Source organism: Phyllobates terribilis, unplaced genomic scaffold, assembly GCF_046119375.1.
Source record: "Phyllobates terribilis strain yellow unplaced genomic scaffold, ASM4611937v1 Scaffold_4__5_contigs__length_816908805, whole genome shotgun sequence".
Lineage (NCBI taxonomy): Eukaryota > Metazoa > Chordata > Amphibia > Anura > Dendrobatidae > Phyllobates > Phyllobates terribilis.
In genome coordinates this window covers 2649292-2669956 of record NW_027362764.1, presented here as the reverse complement: position 1 = coordinate 2669956, position 20665 = coordinate 2649292, and the positions used below count along the sequence as shown (strand labels likewise).

Here is a 20665-nt window from a genome sequence, read left to right as displayed (position 1 = left end):
TGTCTTTTAATTCAGCATTTGATTGGCTGCAGGCTTTTGTCGTTCTGAGTTCTGATTGGTTAGGCGTTAATGGCGCCAAATCCAAGGCGGGCTGGGCGGTGGAAATGGTGGTCGGTGAGGGTTAAGAAGGGAGCTGCGGGCCGAGCCCGGTAGAGTCTTCGTACGTCCGGTTGTGAGGTTGTTCAGCTGAGTCCTGCGTACACCTGAGACCACGCAGGTTGCAGTGAGCGCTGGTAAGGTGTAAGATGTACTTGTGTCACGGGCGTCTCCGCGCTTTATTTATCTCTGTGACCGACCTCGTTATCAAATAAGCATATTTATAGTTGTGAAACAATTTATTTAATTGCCTTTTCTGACCGACCGCGTTTATGCGACACATAAGATTTATCGCTGTTCTGTGTTTATGGGCAGCCCGAGGAGTCTCTGATCTGTGGATACTTTGTTTTACAGTTATTGTGCCCGGCCGCAGAGCTTTCTGTGTAAGGATGGAGACGTACCGCTCGGCCCCAGCTCATGTCAGGGAAGGCAGCCGCCTATCAGGCCTGCCCGTGGTGAAGGCCCTGTTCTCCCGTGAGGCCGACACCGCCTCGTCTCCAGTCTCCAACTTGGCTCTCAACATGGACCGACTGGCAGGCCTCGGGAGGTAACGTGCAACACATGTTCTGCGCAGATGTCCCTGTATGGTGGGGGGGAGTGCAGACCCCGAGATACCCGCTGTGTATATACATTACTGATCCTGAGGTACATCCTGTATTATTCTCCAGAGCTGCACTCACTATTCTGCTGGTGCAGTCACTGTGTACATACATTACATTACTGATCCTGAGTTACATCCTGTATTATTCTCCAGAGCTGCACTCACTATTCTGCTGGTGCAGTCACTGTGTACATACATTACAGTACTGATCCTGAGTTACATCCTGTATTATCCTCCAGAGCTGCACTCACTATTCTGCTGGTGCAGTCACTGTGTACATACATTACATTACTGATCCTGAGTTATATCCTGTATTATACTCCAGAGCTGCACTCACTATTCTGCTGGTGCAGTCACTGTGTACATACATTACATTACTGATCCTGAGTTACATCCTGTATTATCCTCCAGAGCTGCACTCACTATTCTGCTGGTGCAGTCACTATGTACATACATTACATTACTGATCCTGAGTTACATCCTGTATTATACTCCAGAGCTGCACTCACTATTCTCCTGGTGCAGTCACTGTGTACATACATTACATTACTGATCCTGAGTTACCTCCTGTATTATACTCCAGAGCTGCACTTGCTATTCTGCTTTCTTGCTGAGGTTTGATGACTATAACCTGTTCATGTCTTTATCTCTAGTTACTGATACAATGTCTTTTTCTTGCAGTCAGTGTGAGACCCCTAAGAGGAAGCTTTCCGACCGCTTTTCTCTTCAGAGAACGGACTCCTCGGACTCTGTGGACGCCGGTGAGCATTAATGATCTTCTTACCTGGTCTCTTCTTTCTCCCCGGTGCTCGGTATAAACGCTGCAGACGTTTAGATGGACGGAGCTTGTAGAGCAGGATTTTATTCCCTATAATCGGTCACTTTTGTGTTTTCTGCCCCTGTGACCACAGCTGCTGCTTTCCTCCAGTTGTGGGATTCCTGGGTCTGTTATCTGCAGATCCTTGTGTTACTTGTCTCTTTACATCAGCGGCTGTGACCTTAAAGCTTTAGTGATGGGTCAGTGGCAATGCTGTAAAGTGGAGACTTATTTTGCAGCAATTCTTATCATAGCTGTATTCTATGTGAGTCATAAAAAATGTTGATCCCGGGCAATAAAAGTATTTTGCATCCTGAGGGGCGGTGTGATCTCATGGCCGCTTTCATGGGTCCTGTAAAGATCCCTGCGGAGCTGCCGTCACATGGACGGTCTGATTACCTGGCAGCCATGTCATCTGCTGTTTTTTCCTTTTAGGTCTTGGCCTCGAATCCCCCAGTGCAATGAACTTAAAGGACCTAGAAGAGACGTAAGTGCCGCAGCAGAGGGTTTGCTACTGTGCACCCCCCTACTGTCACATTCGCCTTACGCTTATTGCGGACCCCTCAAAATGAAGGACCCTATCATCTGATTCATGCCGTCCTGACCCCAGGCAGCATCCATCTGGGTCCGGCTGCATCATTGTAATTGTTTGTCTTTGGGAGGCTGCAGCTTTCAGGGAAGATAGACAGGGTGTTTTCGGATGAGCCGTCCAAGGTCCGTCCCCTGCAGCTTCTCACCGCCAGTTGCCCCTTGACTTGTAGGTCTCTCCCAGTGCTTGTACAGTCACATGTCAGTCACAAGGAGAGGGATGGAGTAGGACTAGTCTCCCAAAGCTGTCCCTGCAGCGTTTTAGTAAGATATATGGCACGGTCAGTGCCTGGTTCATGTTGCTCATGGTTTGGGCACATGAATCGCATTAAATGTTCGCTTTTACCCCCTCCACTACTTTTGCCTATGTATGCCAGAAGTCACGCCCCTGTGTTTGATACCGAGCCCGCATCTTTCCCAGCACAACTGTTGATTTAATCAGCCGTTACTTGCCTTAGCAGCCGCGTGTGCAGCAGCGCTCTGCCTGCGACTGTTAACGCGTTCAACACTCACCGATAGGGTGTAGTTACCATAATGTCATCATGGGGCGCCAATGGGTTGTTAGGACAGATGGGGGGGGGGGGGGGGGGGTCTGATGAAGACCCCTGTACCTGTCATCACAATCCTTCTGTGAAAGCCATCCCATGACCAGCGTTCATAGACCATTTTCTCTATACGCAGTAGTGCTGAAGCCCTGCTGTGTATAGCACAAATGATCGGATGATCTCAGCTGCTAGTCCCCTAAGAGGACTAGTAAATACAGTAACGAGACATTTTGAAAGTTATTAAAGCCACATTCAAATCACCCCCCCCCTTAAAAATAAAATACACCTTTTGGTATCGCAGCGTTTAGAAATGTCTGATCTATCAAAATATAAAATTAATATAATCTGTGAATGGCGTACGAAACAAAACTCAATGCCAGAGCCCCCCCCCCCCCCAAGATTGCAGTAAGAGGCGATCAAAACATTATATACCTCACAATGGTATCGGTAAAAAACCACCAGCTCGGGGTGCAATAAAGAAGCCCTCACCCAACCCCAGATCCCAAAAAATAACAATGCTACGGATCTTGAAAAATGGTGACTAAAATGTTTTTTTTCTTGCAAATTTCCAAACTTTTTTCACCACTTGTATAGTTTCACATATGTTTAGTATCTGCATATTCCAACTGACCTGCAGTTGTATTGCAAAGTCAGTTTTATCATAGTGAACATATAAATAATGATGATCGTAAGTGCTGGGTGGTTGGGTATGCAGAGCATCAGTGATACTCGGTGTGAACTCTAACGAGCTCTTGCGCTCATCACTACATAAAAACAAAATGTAGAACGCAAAAATCAATTGTAGAGTTGTTGTTTTTTTTTTTTTTTTTTTGCAATTTCAGCACACTTGGCGTCTTTTTTTTTTTCAGTTTACCAGTGCATCACATAACATGAATGGCTTCGTTCAAAAGTACAACTTGTCCTATAAAAAAAAAAACTTAAGTTATGGCTTTTTGGGGAGGGGGGTGATTTCCCAGAGCTGAAGGGGTTATAGGTTCTCCCTTTGTTTTGTTTTTTTTCTCTCCATGCCATTTAATTCTAAAGGGGCTTGTACTACATCATTCTTCAGGCGCGCGTCACTTCTCAGCTTCCAGGTAGTCCGTGGTGCTGCACCCCACTTTCAGTCAGTCGCACTTGTGTTCCTGTGCTCCTCTGACGCGGTACAACAACTGCTTGGCCCCGCTGCCTCCTCCTCAACCTTCAATGCAATTTATAAATCTGCAACTGCTTAGTTTTTCTTGCTTTTTATGTGCAGATTTCCCCTATAGATATGAGATGATCTGCAGATTCCAAAAAAAAAAACATTATCCGTTATGTTTTATCAAAGTTTAGTAATGGGAAGTTTCCAAAACACAGCTGAGTTGTGTAAAACACAAGCTACCAAAAGTTGATTAAATTCCAAAACTCCTCTTCGGTGAAACTATTAAAGTTGATTGAAAATCCTGGTTTTCGTTGTCCTGTGTGACCAGTATGAGCTCCATGATGGCCGGTGTGCTGAGCCATTTACTGGTCTTTCTGTGCCCTCAGTGCGGACGGCCTGTATAAATGATAGGTTTGCACGTCGCCGATCAGTGGTCATTTATCGATCGTGACGTGTAAACCAGATCTTCACCTCTCGTTACTAACGCTAGTTCTCTCTGGTTTCAGGTTTGAGAAGGCTCTGCTGGATTCTGGACGAGTTATAAAGTAGGTGACAACATTCTAACATTGTTTTAACATTGCTCATATGCAACAAACCTAAAGGACCAGTGTTTAATCTCATCTTATTCCTGCTTCTCCCCTGAGTATTGGGCTTTTTTTTTTTTTTTTCTCCACCATATGCTACTAGAGATGGATCCATCTCCTAATTTCTGTTCCTTACAAAGGGCAGTGGCTCACCAGATCCTCTGAGGTGTCCTTAGACTGCTCTACACATTATCCGGTCAGCGGTGTGCCCTCCTTGGTAAAGACCATGAAAATTAGCATAAGAAACAATCACTAGACTCTCGTACTGCTGTCAGGGTCGTCTTTAAAAACAAGTCTCTACTTAAATTCCCTTTTTCTGCTTCTCGTATGAGTCCTTTGTGCCTGCAAGGTAGCAAAGGAAGTCTACATAGCAGCTGTGCGTCTGATGGGGGTCATACTCCATGTCCACTGCTTGAAAACAAAGATGTCAAAGGGATGAAAGCAAAGAGCAAACTCTGTGTAACACTGAAGCGCCCCTAGCTATACCCCAGTCCTCCCCGGGTCTATGCACAAGGGGTCTTGGCCGCCCACATAGGTTTTATGATCTGAAGACAGCCAGGGAAATGCTGGATGTCTTACTCAGAACAGCGAAACGCGGGTGTATCCGGCCTGAGACGTCTCCTCTCACTCTGAAGATGTTGTGCTGTTACATATATGGATTATACATTTTTTATTTTTTCCTCTTTCTAGTGCAAAATTGCCTCTGGGAAGGAGACGGTCCCTGCCGGTAAGTAACTGGCTTTTCATCCCTGTTAATCTTTCCACCGCTCTGCAGAAAGTCTCACGTCTTTTATTTGTATAATCAAACGTTGGAATTAATGAAGCCGATATCTCCTCCACTACAATAAATTATTCATGAGTTATTTTGAATATCTTGACTGTCAAGATCGGTGTCTTAAAGACTCCACGTTCCTGATGTAAATCATTGCTGAATTTCTGATTGTGATTTTTGTTCCTTTTTTTTTCTCCTGCAGCAAAAGTTCCTTGGTTCCAGCCCGGCCTTCAAGAGAAATCTGTCTGACTCGCTGGATTGTGAAGTATTTCACTTTGGTGATGACGAGAACAAAGAAAATGTGAGTAAAGTGCTTCAACTTTTTCCCATTGGCAGGATCTCTGCTTGTGGTTGGTGAATGTCCTCGTTCCTGGTCACATTCAGACTCCGGTGTCATCCTGTTATATAACTGATCTTGTTCCAATGCAATGAGTTTATCCTGAGCTCCAGGCTTTGTTTCTTACTAATGTTGTGGCTCAAACCTTCAACTTTTGTGGTCAGAATGACTGACTGCTCATTCACTGACGGCAAGGATAAATACTGATAAAATATATTTATATTTCTCTATCTGATCTGCTACTTGCACAGAATCCATTTATTCATCTATGGTTCTGCAGGTTGTAAAAGATGACCTGACGTTACTGGTTCACACTGTGCACCTTGTCTTCTGCAGTTTATTTTATCTTCTATTTTATTTATCTCATTTGTAGGAACCCTTTCAATTCAAAATCCCAGCCAGACCAAATTTCCAAAGCTTCTCACGACCACGGTGCCAGGTAGAGGGCAAGGAAGTGCTCGTGCAAAGGCAGAAATCGGCTCCAGGATGTATGGTATGCTGCCGGCAATATGATTGACCCGCTGGTAGTGGGACGAAGTTAATAAGAGCATATTTACACCTTGTGCTTGTTCATAGATGGCGTAGACTCATTGTTGGCCTACTTCTTTCCTCACAGACCTTGGGTCCATGTGGAAAAAAAATTGCTGCATGCAATAGTCAGTCTGGTACGACTTACAGGCCACAATGGTGCATGTAAAGGGCAGGCAGCTCCTGCACTTATCCGCCATGCAGATAAAGGCATTCCTGCACATGACAGTCAGATCTGCAATCTGTGGATGTGCCATAATTTAATGCACACCTCAATGTTTCCTAAATCTCACAACATTGATTTTATCTGCAGTTTTCTTCTCCTGGGAAGGACTCTACATCCAAACGGCACGATCTGTCCTTCGGAAGAAAGTCTTCTTGCACGTCTACCACAACTGAGAGCAGTGATGATGGCTTCCTGGACATGTTGGATGGAGATGATCAGGAGGTAAGGTCCTGAGAGGAGCTTCATGTAGCACAAGACTCTCCAGAAATGACTTGTGCATGGGGTGTTATTTGTTGTATCTGTAAATGAACTCCTGTTCATCCATAGAGAAGCCTGGCTGCTGCAAATCAAAAGTTTTGCAATGGCTTTCTTAAAAAAAAAAAAAAAAAAAAAGCCCCATACCTTCATTGAAGCAAACAGCATCTTTTTGGGAGGATGGGGGTGACTTTAAGAAAACTATTCAGGAATGATATGAATTGAGATTAAGACTGGATTTGCAGCTGGTTTCTTACGGAGTTGTCTTCTCCTAGAATGATGCGGAGATCCCTTGCGGTGTTGCCAGTCTTTGGACCGCTCCCCTGGTTCTGAGTCGCCCCAAGCTGGTAAGATCTTGCTCCCTTTCTTATTATATAAAGCTGATATTGAGCAGTCCTAAGCCATGCGCTCTCGCCTCCTCCAGTGTTACGAGGTTGGAGCCTGTCCGTCTGGTAGACTTGCTGCAAAGAGGCCAGAGATTGCTCTCGGAGATATGCCGGAGAAAATCAAGAGGCGCCGCAGCATGTTCGAGGTGACAGAAGACAATGAGCTTGAGAAGGTGAGGGTCTGAGATGTCAGTACATGGGCTGCTGTCTGCTGGTAAACATGGTGACCGGCCTCCTCTGTCTTGCAGGGTTCGTGTCTGATGCGGTCCAAATCCTTCTCTAAAGAAACCATTGAAAGTATATTAGACGGTGACCAGAGAGATCTTATTGGAGACTTCTCAAAGGTAAAAGCGCCCGATGTTTAGTCTTTTTAGTATTGTCCACAGCTTTAATGCAAGTCTGGCCCCACAGTAACAAACCCAGAGTATTCTGCTCCTATGGGCATTTCTCCTTTCTAGAAGACTTCATAGTTTGTTTGTAGCATTGGAGCAGTCGTTGCATCACAAAGGCATAAAATCAAAAATATAAAAATAAGTTACCATCAGCTTCTGCACTGGATCCTGCATTAATGCTGTCATTAGCCCCAAGTACAGACTTGCAGCTGTCTGGATAGACACGGGGTCTGCAGTTTTGTTAATTGTGGGGTCAGATCCTGTTAAGTTTTAACCCCTTTACAGCCTGTGACGTATTAGTACGCATAGGCTGTAATCCCCCGGTTCAGTGAGGGCTCCGGCGCTGAGCCTACACTGAACTGGGCACATGTCAGCTGATTATTACGCGATCCACCCACGGCTGTTAACATGTTAAATGCTGCTGTCAATCTCTGACAGCGGCATTTAACAGCGCCGCGCCGGAAGCGCGTCACTTTGCCCCGCCCATCGGCGAGCCCCGTCGCGTGATCGTGGGTCACCGATGGGTGTTCATGACAACCCAGGGTCTGCAGCAGACACCTGTGGTTGTCATGAGCTGGTCGCTATGAGCGCCACCTAGTGGGCGGCACTCATAGCACAGGACCATTTCTGCTACATACAGGTGATCTGCTAATCTGTATGTAGTAGAGGCGATCAGACAAGTGCTGCTTCTAGTCTCCTGTGGAGACTATAGAAGCAAGCAAAAAGTGAAAAAAATATGGTTTAAAAATTAAATATAAGTTTAAATCACCCCCCCTTTTGCCCCATATAAAATAATAAAAAAAAAAACTACATACACATTTGGTATCGACGCATTCAGAATCGCCCGATCTACCTATAAAAAAAAAAAATTAATCCGATCGGTAAACGGCGTAATGAGAAAATTCTAAACGCCAGAATTACTTTTTTTGGTTGCCTCAACATTGCAATAAAATGCAATAACGGGCGATCAAAACATCGGATCTACCCCAAAATGGAATCAATAAAAACTTCATCTCGGTGCACAAAAAATAAGCCCTCATCCAGCCCCAGATCCCAAAAAATGGAGACGCTACAGGTCTTAAATGTTGTGGGGTTTTTTTTTTTTTTTTTTTTTTTTTTTACCAAACTTGAATTTTTTTTTCACCACTTAAATAAAGAACCTATACATGTTTGGTGTCTACGAACTCGTAATGACCTGGAGAATAAGAATGGCCGGTCAGTTTTAGCATTTTGTGAACGTGGTAAAAACCTGCATCTGTGGTATTGCAATTTTTTTGTAATTTCACCGCACTTGGAATTTTTTTCCCTGTACACGATATGGTGAAACTAGTAATGGCCTTGAAAAGTACAACTCGTCCCGCAAAAAACAAGCCCTCACCCGGCCATATTTACCAAAAAAATAAAAAAACGCTATGGGCTCGGGGAATGAGGGGAGCAAAAAACAAAAATGCAAAAAAACTGAAAATCCCAGGGTTGTGAAAGGGTTAAAGATCAACTATTAACATGTTATTGTAAATACCTGGCAAACACCTTTTATATGGTCACCGCATAGTAAGTTGCTTGAATAATAAAAGCCTCAGTGTCGGCAGTTTTCCGAAAATAACCCACATAAACCCAATAATCCTTATGTTCGTGCACTGAGCCGCACCATCCAGTTCTGTGATATCAGGCATTTCATTATAACATTACATTGTTATCCTTAAATTATCACTTATAGCTGGACCCACCATTCACAATAGGTGATGTCACCGCTCTCCTCCTGTACAATGACGGATAACGCAGGATCCACCATTCACAATAAGTAATGTCACAGCTCACCTCCTCCCCTCCTGTACAATGACCAATAACACCACTATATACAGTAGATAACACAGGATCCACCATTCACAATAGGTGGTGTTACAGCTCACCACCTTCCTTTCCATTGCACACGCTCATTAGATGCTTCAGTACTACAGATGGCCTCAATCTGTTCATTGCTGCTAATGTACATCTGAATCTGATTAAATAGCAATTGTGTGAAAATTGCAAAACTTTAATAAAAAATTAAGATTGTGATATGCGTGAAATGACAACTTTTTTTTACTATATGTAATGTAACACACCTGATTTATACTGCTGCCACGTTCCCTGTAATCCTTGTTTTATCAGTATTGGTGGTGAAACAGCCACGAGCCATTGATCCCCCGACAGTGACTCTTATCAGAATTTGTGCTGTTTATATCCTCTCTTGCTTTTTTTTTCACTGTTTTCTCCACTTTTTAGGCCTTTTTATTCCCGACTGTGAGCGGCCGACATCAGGAGCTGAAGTACATCACTCCGGAGATGGTGAGTGCGGCGGCGCGTGCCTGTGAGTCGGGTTGTCGCTCCTGTACTAACCTCTCCTCTCCTGCAGATGGCGCTGATCCTGAGCGGGCGGTACGATTCTCTTATCGATCGCTGTGTGATCATCGACTGCAGATACCCGTACGAGTACGATGGGGGACACATAAGGGTGAGTCTCGTCTATTCTTTTGCTGTGGGTCATTAACCCCCTTTATGATCAGACCCCTTCCTCACCCATTGCTGCGTTGACTAACTGCAGTGCTGAGCTGGTCGTCTTCTCCAGTCACCTTGGTAAACGCTTATTGCTAAGATGTCAGTTTGCTTTTCTCTATTTTTGGCTGCCAGGTGTCCGTGAACTCCTGTGATGTTGGTACATGGAGACCTTGCTTTGGCCACAAAGTTATTAAGAAGTAGACTGTTCGGTCATCCCTGGGCCAATTTGGGAATAAAAAAAACCCCATAATTTTCTTTTACAGGGAGCCATCAATCTGTATATGGAGCAAGAGGTAGAAGATCTTCTCCTGAAGACTCCCATCCTGCCGCAGGGATCTAAGCGAGTGATTATAATCTTCCACTGCGAGTTCTCCTCCGAGCGAGGACCCAGAATGTGAGTTGTGACATTAAGAAGCTGTAGCTTTTATATTTCAACTCCTTGGCATTTTCAGGATCTGTTTGCTGTCAGTGAATGAACACAATAACTTGTACTCGGAGGCCACCAGCAGATCTGGTCCTGTATCTGGAGCATCATGTAGGCTGCATGCATCAGCGCTTGCTGCACAAGTCTGGTTGTTGGTTGCAATGGATGTCATCTCTGCCGTTCTTTCCCCCGGCACGAGAAATAAGGATTTTAATTTAATGTGAATATTCCATCTCTTCACAGGTGCAAGTTTGTGCGTGAGAAGGATCGAGACCTGAACGAGTACCCCCACCTGCACTACCCTGAGCTGTACATCCTGCTAGGAGGCTACAAGGATTTCTTCCAGAAGTGCAGGGTAACTTTAACTTTCAGTATTTTTTTTTTTTGATTATTACAGAGCTAGTGAACTTTATCATAAATATTCAGAATATTTTAAAATTGCAGTTTCCGATTGTTGGCAGATGGTAAGCTTGGTCTACAGGCACATCTCTAAAATCTTCAGATTGCCTTTAAATGCAAGTTGTGAGCAGATTGTGCCCAGAGGGGATGGTCTGCTCTGGAGCTTGCAGAATGTAGATGTGCAGTCTTATACCTCTCCCCCCATCAGTACTTTGCAGCTGCGGTCATCCACATTACCATCCCCCCCCCCCCCCCCATGATCAGGGTGCATCATGTCATCCCCCTCCTGGACTCTTTACTTGGCTGTGCGCTGTCCTAACACTGCCATTTCTTTTTTTTTCAGTCTTTTTGTGATCCAGATAATTACCGTCCCATGCACCACGAAGACTTTAAAGAAGATCTGCGGAAGTTTCGCATGAAGAGCCGGACATGGGCCGGAGAAAAGAGTAAGCGGGAGCTGTACAGCCGTCTGAAGAAGCTCTGAACGCCCTGTATGTACTCTGTCCACACGCCGGGATCCTCCACAAATGTTTCAGACTCGAACGGACCCCGGAGGTGAAGCAGATGGTGTTCCTGCGATGCACTGAGCTGGGAATGTGGGTTTACTTGGGACTGCCTGGTGCAGCCACATGTAAATCCTTTAACTCTGGGCTGTTCTGCCTGCACCTTGCACTCATGAGCCCACCGTCAACTCCATGTCTTGGTGACGTTTGGTCCCTTGAATCCTGCCAATCACACGGCGCACAGCAGGATCCCTGGGGATCCACCCTGTTTTTATCCAGCAGTGATTGGTGCTGAGACCCCCAAGGGAGCACATGTGAAGGTCTTGCTAGTCTCATCCTGTACACAATTTTATATATAATTTTTTTTTTTTTTTTACCCTTTCTCAGTTTGGGAGTTTTTATTGAATCAAGGATTCGTGTTTATAGGCAAGTTTTAACCTAAGCCCCTTTTATATTAGGGTGGGGGGGATAAAGCTGAAGTCCTGCTTATGTAGCATTGACATGTTCAATCAGTGTGTGACCCAGGACCAGAGACAATAGTCTCCAAATCCTGTGATTATGGGGTTTTTTTAATTGGCAGAATTGCTTTTTTACTTTTGTGCACTTAAATTCTCGGGTCTCGTCCACTTTAACGATATATAATCTACATTAAACCGAACTGCTGTGCTTTAGTATTCATCCTGTATTATACCCCCAGAGCTGCACTCGCTAATCTGCTGGTGCAGTCATTGTCTAATCCAATTCACTCATCCTGATTTTTTTTTTTTTTTTTTTTTTTTTGTCTGACTGATCCAAAAAGCGTAACCTAGTACCAAAAAAGCTTCACCTTTTTTGATTTATCTTACTTGTGAATAGAGATATATCTATATCGCAGAATGGTGAGTGCAGCTCTGGAGTATAATACAGGAGGTAACACAGGATCAGTACATGATACAAGTAGTGATCATTCATGTAGACTCATTCAACTATCAAGCTGTTAAATGAGGTTTACCTATATTGGGTTTTTTTTTATTTTTTTTGACTAGTTACAGAAACTGCTGCATTCTCCATTAAGCATCCAGGAAACAATACATGGCTGTTCTCATCCTGTCACTTTGCAGTATTGCATCTTAGGACTGTCTGTACAGAACGACTGTTCACACCAGATGCAGGCGCTCGGTGCCTGTTCCCACTTTCTTGGTTTTTCCTCTCGATCACTGCCCTATTCCTCCCCTTCTTTGACTTGAAACAAACTAAGATGGATGGACGACAAGCAGGTGGAAGGTGCACACATGTTTGGCCATCAAGGGTGCCCCGAGCGCCTGTGCTTGGTCTGACCAGTCATTCTGTGCTGACTCTTGCTGTAACCACGATCACTTTAGGTAGTGCCCAGTGCACAGGCGTACCTTACTTATAGTTTTTGGAATAGGCGTCGTGTTTTAACTGTGCCTGCAGCATCAGAGCCGCGGTTATCCATCGTTACTTGCACTTGTCCGACACAAGGACAGGTAATCACCATTAAATGGGTGTCAGCAGCGATATTACTGCCCCTTTATACCCAATCAAGTGACTTTTTGGATGTTTAATGCAAAAAAATATATAATTTTTTTTTTTTTTAACCAGGAATATATCTGGGTTTTGCTATTCTGCGTATGTCTGCTCTGTATGTGACGTGACGGAGATCATGTCTGTGCGGTGACTGGTCAAGGTCTGCAGTCTCCTGTAGGGAATATGCAATCGTGTATCTCTGCATATTTTTTTTTTTTTCTTACAGGAAAATAAATGACATAAACCCTCCTCCATGTGTCTGTCTCTGTAACTGGGGATGGTATAACCTTGGCCGCCCATGGACTGTCCTCTCTTGGCTACTAGGACCCTACATATTACACAGTATATTCCAGGAATCAAGAGGACTAAATAGGGGGAGGAGGGGGATGCAGCTGCTGCACATGGGACGGGACATGGGATCACCCCAGATACTGTCTCTCTAAATTTCACATGGATTAAAGTCTATGGAGGATTGTATTCTTGTGCCCCTGGGGACACGGGAGTGGGTATAGAGGTGGACATTATGGCAAAAGGGAACACCTGGAGACCACCTTCTACACCCCAGTTACATTTGTGATGTTACTTTAATCCCCCCACCTCTGGATTGGGCTAAGAATGATCCTGTCATTGGTGGCCGTGCGTTCTGGACTGTTTAGCTCAGCGTTTCCCAATCTCCAGTCCTCATGGACCCCCCAACAGATCATGTTCTTAGGATTTCCATAGTATTGCACAGGTGATGGAAGTATTATCAAAGTATCAGAAATGACTCCTGGCTCTCACAGCTGCAAAACTGAGGAGATCCTGAAAACATCTGTTGGGCCCCTGAGGACTGGAGTTTGGGGGAAACCACTGGTCTAGCTGAACAAACTCCAGTCCTCAGGGACCCAACAGATGTTTTCAGGATCTCCTCAGTTTTGCAGCTGTGAGAGCCAGGAGTCATTTCTGATACTTTGATAATACTTCCATCACCTGTGCAATACTATGGAAATCCTAAGAACATGATCTGTTGGGGTCCATGAGGACTGGAGATTGTGCAACTAGACCAGTGGTTTCCCCGATCTGGAGATTTCAATATTGAACACTCCTTACTACCTTTCCTCTACTACTTTCTACACTTGCAAGAAGTCTTATAAAGGAGATCTCTGATCTTAAGACTTGGAGGCTGACAAAAACCTTTACATTGCCTCCATGGTGGACAGGGTTATTGCTGCTTCCTTGGATGATCCAGGTTGAGACCCTTTTTTTTTTTTTTTTTAACCTTCACAGCTGGAGTTGAAGTTCTTGTCTCTCAGAAGATGTTCTCAAACTACTCCAATCCTACAGATTTTTGTCACTCGGTCCTGCTGTCGACTCCGCCTCCATCCGTCCTGCTGTCGACTCCGCCTCCATCCGTCCTGCTGTCGACTCCGCCTCCATCCGTCCTGCTGTCGACTCCGCCTCCATCCGTCCTGCTGTCGACTCCGCCTCCATCCGTCCTGCTGTCGACTCCGCCTCCATCCGTCCTGCTGTCGACTCCGCCTCCATCCGTCCTGCTGTCGACTCCGCCTCCATCCTTTGTCCTGTCCAGGTTGTCTAAGCCCATTCTACACCTGGACAACCTCCTGGAGAAGGACCTTATCTCTGAAACACATGGCAACTTTTTTTTTTTTTTTTTTTTGCTCCCCTAATCAACAAAAGAACTGATATGGTGGTAATAATGGAAACTACCTTTTATAACTGTGACAAGTATTTTATTTCTTTAAATTAAAGACCGGAGTTATTTTTCTTATTGTCTTGCAGATCTGGTTTTTTCTTTTTACCCAAAAAGCATGTAGATATGGGGCGATCGGTCCTTTTGTTTTTGGCTACATGATCGGTTTGCGGGACAAACGCCCTGTGCATCTTCTCCGTAGATCTGTCGATGTGGCCTTTCCATACCTCTTGGGTACTTAAGTTCTGGCTTGTGGAAAGATCCACAAACTTTCAGCTTTTGTTAATTTTAAAACTAGGCAGAAAAATGTTTGGAAGGAGACTGTTCAGACTAAAGTCTGACACTTTTTTTTTTGCAGATAGTAACTTGTGCCTCAAGTTGGTGGAAGATTGAGCAGATTCTTTTTATTTTCCCACACTTGGTCTGGTCCCGACACCACCCACCGCATCCTCCTTCATTTTGACAAAATGAGTTATCTCCGAATCCTTCAGCGAGCTCATGCTGACTGAGACTTTTATTTGCCTCCTGAGCTGATCTATGCCCACAACAAAGTTCAGCTCAACTTTCATATGGTCATAAATTACGATCTGCCAGCCTTCAACTGAAATGGCGGGTTCTAAGCCTTGTTTGCAGAGCGGACACGCCATTCGACAGGGCGACAAAGCAATCACTGCAACTAGGACACTGACCTTTAGTTGGGCGGAAAGTTAAACTCATCAGCTGTATAGTGAGGCCAGAACCAGAGTGATTGGGGGGGTGTATCTCTACTTACAGTCTCCCTGTCTCTCCTGGTTAGCTAAGACAACATTCACTTGTTCAAACAATTAAAGAAACTGTTATGTCCGGATTTGAGCTTGGTCTTGTCAGTTTCAGCGAACTAGATTCGGACATGACGGCGAACTGTCTCTATCCCTGCACGGAGACAGAAGAGGGTGCAAGGCAAGATAAACAGTCTCTCCCTCGTGTGTGTGTGTGTGGTCCTTCCTGGGAGTAGAGCTTCTGGCGCAGCTGTAGTCGTCTGGACGTCTCGTCTTAGTCCCACGTTGGGCGCCAAAATATTTTAGGGGCACAATCTAAGGGTATGCAATCCTCTTAATTGTCTGCTGCCGAATCTGATATCGAATAAAGATGCACGCACTGAGTATAACCATGCTTGACGCTCAGGGCGTCAAAAGCAGAACTCTCTTTATTAAGGAAGTAACACATGATTGGTTATACAATCTCTTGGGAGTTCCCAAGGGTGCATGTCTTTTATTCAATAGGTTCAAGCTGCAGTTATTGCCTTTTATGATTGTTATCCGTAGCTGCACAATAACCTTTTATCAGAGAAAGTCCATAAAAGTCTTATGATCTCTAAATATAACATAGGTGCAATTCCAGGATGCTCAGACCATTTTTGGATATCTCCATTGATTACTGATATCCTTAATAAGAGGCGCTCAGGAAAAAAAATGAGTTAGAAACCCATCAGAATACGCTCACTGATGGAGTCTCAAATCATTCTCCAGTATGCATGGAAGCAAAGAGCTTTTTAATAGATAAACGATAGAAAAATTCAATGAAACCCAATCCAAAAAAACAACATTTAGCACAAAATACAGGCAGTGAAATATTTTAAAAATGTCATTAATAGTAAAAAATACTGGAACTGCTTTAACAGTCATTTCTCCTAAGCTGGTCCCTCGACAAACCGTACTGCAAGCACTTGGTCTCCGACCTTTAGGCTTATGCAGATGAGGTGAATTTTCAATCTGGACTTTAAAAAAGAAAATTTATAAAATATATATATATATATATATATATATATATATATATATATACATACATACATATATACAGCAGAATAGACAACATTAGAAGGCAGGAAAACTGTGACACCCATCAGCCGCATGGACGATTGAGAGTGATCATCTGCTGACCTTGTCTCTGCAAATTATCAGCGTGTGATCAGTCGATTCTTGATGTTTGTTTTATTGGAAGCAGGACATATGAGCATGCGTAAGGATCTGCATACGGATGACTAGACGACTGGGTCTGAGCATACGTCTCCAGAAGAGCAGGTGTTGTGGGGGGTCCTGGTATATTGTGGGGTAGGGGGGGGTGTAGTCTTAAGTCAATATGCAGTGGTTAGTATCTACCATGGAAGGAAAAAGTGAAGCGGGGACAGTGTTATGGGTGCCCCCGGGGATCACTGATTTGTGTCTATAGTGAAGTAGTCTGGTCCAATTGTACAGAAGATCAGATCAGAGCGCCCATGTTGACCGGGCTCAGGACCTAGATCCGCCAGCTGTTCTGATTTCTGCAGTTTAACCCTTTAGATGCTGCAATCTTCACAGCGGCATTTAAGGTGGAAAATCGGGGGGGAGGTGTCCCTCGTAATGCCACCCCCCCACTATATGATTCTGGGGTGCTGACGGCAGCAATGGATCTTTAATTTTTGCTCCCCTATTCCTGTGGCTGAATATCATAGGAATTTTACAGTTTTTTGAAAAATGTTAAAAAAAAAAAATTAATTATGATAGTAAGTTCATATAACTCCTCTTTTCCCAAATTTTAAATAACTTTTTTTTTTTTTTTTAATTAACATATTTTAATGCCGCCTGCGTGACTGTAAAAACTAATAATATCTATCCCATACGGTGAACGCCTGAATCAATATCACTGTTGTTTTTTCTTTTGGGTTACTTCAGCCTTCAAAAAAAAAAAAAAAAAAAAAAAAAAATGGACTAAAAAGAGATTAGACAGTAATGATATAAACTGCAGTTTGTGATGCAAAAAGTCATCTTACAACTGTATTACCTGAAAAATAAGACAGTCGTAGCCCTTTGGGATGCAAGGTGGAAAAATTGAAAGTGAAGAGGGGCCATAGGGACGTTGTCGCCAATGGACCCTCATCAACCTGCAGCCGGCCCTGATATTTGCTAAGGACAGGTCAATATCACAGGTATGGAAAATACTTTTTGCTTTGTAGTTCTGTACACTGACCCTTCCACTAGATGGCGCTGCTGCCTCTATAATCACAATCTGACATGAAGACAAGTGGCCACTTCTCAGTTGTCAGCAGCCACTTGTGGTTAGAGGATTGTCAGCAGCGAGGTCACACATGATCGAAAGTCAGTGCAGACTGCGTATGAGCCCACCGGCGGAGATATATACCATGCAATATAATATAAATAATCATATAGCCTATGGTATGCTTTTTTCTTTGGGCAACTGTATAGAAAAGTGCAGTCTACACGGTCCGGGGGTCATTTCATGGTTATTACATCTATCACAGATATAGTTCCTGTAATCAAGAATGGAAATGTTGGAGAACACAGAAAAAAAGAAGCGTGCAGCAGCAGCTTTTATTGCAGGTTTGGGTGATGTATCAGGTGGAGTGTTACTCAGTGCTGCAGAGCTTCTGGTAGTTCATAGAGAGTTCAGGTCACTCGATCGATAGACCCTGATGGGCAGCAGTAGGGGCGCAGGAGCCAGACGATAAATCAATAACCCATTATATGTCTTCTGGAGTGTGATACACTATAACGAGCTCGTTGTCATACACAGTAGGATGATTGCAGCCACTAAGGCTGAGATCACATAGACTTGGGTACAGCAACCCCCTCAAATCAAGGATCCCGACCTTGCTCCTTCTGGCCGTCCTGGACCCTTAGTAGATCCCAGTGCACACACAGCATTTTGTCCCTGTCTCTGGGCCTTGCAGAGCGTGCACAGACTGGCTGGGCTCTGACACACATTAGCGCCTGCAGACAGACGCTGGATCGTATGGGTCGTGATTCACCAGACACACTTCTGGAGGGAGGATCTATCTGCATAGTCATTGCCTGATGAAGTCTGAGGCCCAAAATACAATCTGACAGCAGCACCGTGTGAACGAGGAATGTGCTGCTACAACGTGAGAGGCAGGAAGGTGCGGAGGGTGGAGGACCGGTGCTTAGAGGAAAGCCAACAGCTACCACATGGTCTTATCATAGCCCAAATAACACAAGCATGTGGCACTATAACACTGTCCGAATAACAGCGCAACATGGTCCTCCAATAATACAGCCCAAATAATACTACCACATGGTCCTCCAATAATGCTGCCCTACACGGCCCAAATAATACTACCACATGGTCCTCCAATAATAATGCCCTACACGGCCCAAATAATACTACCACATGGTCCTCCAATGATACTGCCCTACATGGCCAAAATAATACTACCACATGGTCCTCCAATAATACTGCCCTACACGTCCCAAATAATACTACCACATGGTCCTCCAATAATACTGCCCTACACGTCCCAAATAATACTACCACATGGTCCTCCAATAATACTGCCCTACACAGGCAAAATAATACTACCACATGGTCCTCAAATTATACTGTCCTATACAGACGAAATAATACCACTGCATTGTCCTCCAATAATTCTGCCCTACACAGCCCAAATAATACTACCACATGGTCTTCCAATAATACAGCCCAAATACCACCACCACATGATCCTCAAATAATACTGCCCTTCATAATCCAAATAATACTACCACATAGTCATCTAATAATACTGGCCTATATAGTACTAATAATACTACCACATGGTCTTTAATAATAGTGCCCTACATAGTCCAAATAACACCACCACAAGCATGGTCCTCCAATAATACTACCCTACACAGCCCAAATAATACTACCACATAGTCCTCCAATAATACAGCCCTACACAGCCCAAATAATACTACAACATTGTCCTCCAATGATACTACCGTACACAGACCAAATAATACTACTATATGGTTCTCCAATAATACTGCCCTACACAGACCAAATAATACCACCACATGGTAATTCTAATAATACTGCCCTACATAGTCCAAGTAATACCACCACATGGTAATTCTAATAATACTGCTCTACATAGTCCAAGTAATGCCACCACATGGTCCTCCAATAATACTGCCCTACATTGCTCAAATATTACAACATTTTCCTCCAATAATACTGCCCTACACAGACCAATTAACACTATACTGTGGTTCTTTAATAACACTCTCCTATACTGCCTAAGTAACAGTGAAAATAGTTTCTCAATACTACTGCCATACACAGCCCAAATACTACTAACATATTCTCATCGTACTGTCTTATGCTGCATGATTAATACTACCATGTGGTCCTTGAACAACACTGTCCAAATAACAGTGCCACATGGTTTCTGAATAATACTGTCCTACATAATCCAAATACTATGACCACACATAACCCGAATAAAACTACCAAATTGTCTATTAATAATACTGCCATATACAGTCCAAATAGCACTGCCATATGGTCATCGTCCTTACAATGTCTGAATACCACTACCACAAAGTCTTGACATAAAACTGCCCTACACAGCCCGAATACCATTACTAGGTGGTCTTACAATAATACTGCCCAACAGCAATGCCACATGGTATTTCATTAACCCTGCCTTATACAGCTGAACTAGCAGTACCACATGTTCTTCTAATGACCCATCCACATGACCAGCCTACAATATCTCTGTACACTCATTGTGCCGCACGGTCTTAGAGTAACACTGACCTAGCTTAATTAGAAGCCTAAAACTGTCCCACATCATCAGTACCCATATAAGGTGTACATACACATTAGACTAATCTAGGCTCAACCCACCAACCCACCAATATCGACGGGTTCGGCTAACGATCTAATGTGCATGGGGGCGCCGGTCGACTGATCATCGGGAGAGATGTTGATTGGGCATGTCCGATTTTGGACTTCCTATAGCATTGTTATTATCCTTTCATATCTATCATGGTGGGTAATTACCCAACGATGGTCACCCAGCTGTGATCACACGTCTTCAGATTCTGGGAATCGATGAACAGGTAACTTTTATTGATGCGATCACTCATGATTGAAAAGATGGCACTTAGTTATGTTTAGTGTACGGCAAGAGGCATTTAATTCAGTGAACTTTGGGTACATAACTTCTGACAAGTCCACACAAACAAGCAAGAGACTATATCCCAAAGAAGGTAAGCTTTAGCTACACAGTGCTTTGGGATTCAGTAAAAATAATTTCTATGGAACCTCTATGGACTTTTCAGCAATCCAAAAGAAGGGAAGCTTTAGCTGCATAGTGCATTGGGATGCAGCGAATAGCATTTGTAGAGAATGGCAACAAACTCTGCAGAAGTCCAGAGCAAGGAAGATGCATATTGCATTGGGGTTGCTGCAGAGTCCATAACGGTTCCCTAGGAATGCTATTCACTGAATCCTATTGCACAGTGCAGCTAAAGCTTTCCTGCTCTGGAGTACCTAC

General features: G+C 44.0%; 1 protein-coding gene across 2 annotated transcripts; it reads left to right on the top strand.

Moving 5' to 3' along the window:
* The first annotated feature begins 22 nt into the window (after positions 1-22).
* Positions 23-14757, top strand: CDC25A (cell division cycle 25A). Of its 2 annotated transcripts, XM_073677035.1 has the most exons (18): positions 23-233; positions 451-643; positions 1379-1458; positions 1950-2001; positions 4295-4333; positions 5063-5099; positions 5347-5445; positions 5855-5974; positions 6323-6457; positions 6766-6837; positions 6915-7049; positions 7125-7220; positions 9534-9596; positions 9664-9762; positions 10070-10200; positions 10474-10585; positions 10973-11075; positions 14708-14757. In XM_073677035.1, exons 2-18 carry the CDS (start codon positions 486-488, stop codon positions 14740-14742), a joined length of 1566 nt encoding a protein of 521 aa, XP_073533136.1. In that variant the 5' UTR covers positions 23-233; positions 451-485; the 3' UTR covers positions 14743-14757. The 2 variants fall into 2 exon arrangements, with proteins under 2 accessions (XP_073533136.1, XP_073533135.1); XM_073677034.1 differs by lacking the exon at positions 14708-14757 and having other exon boundaries at positions 24-233; positions 10973-11910.
* The last annotated feature ends 5908 nt before the right edge of the window (positions 14758-20665 follow it).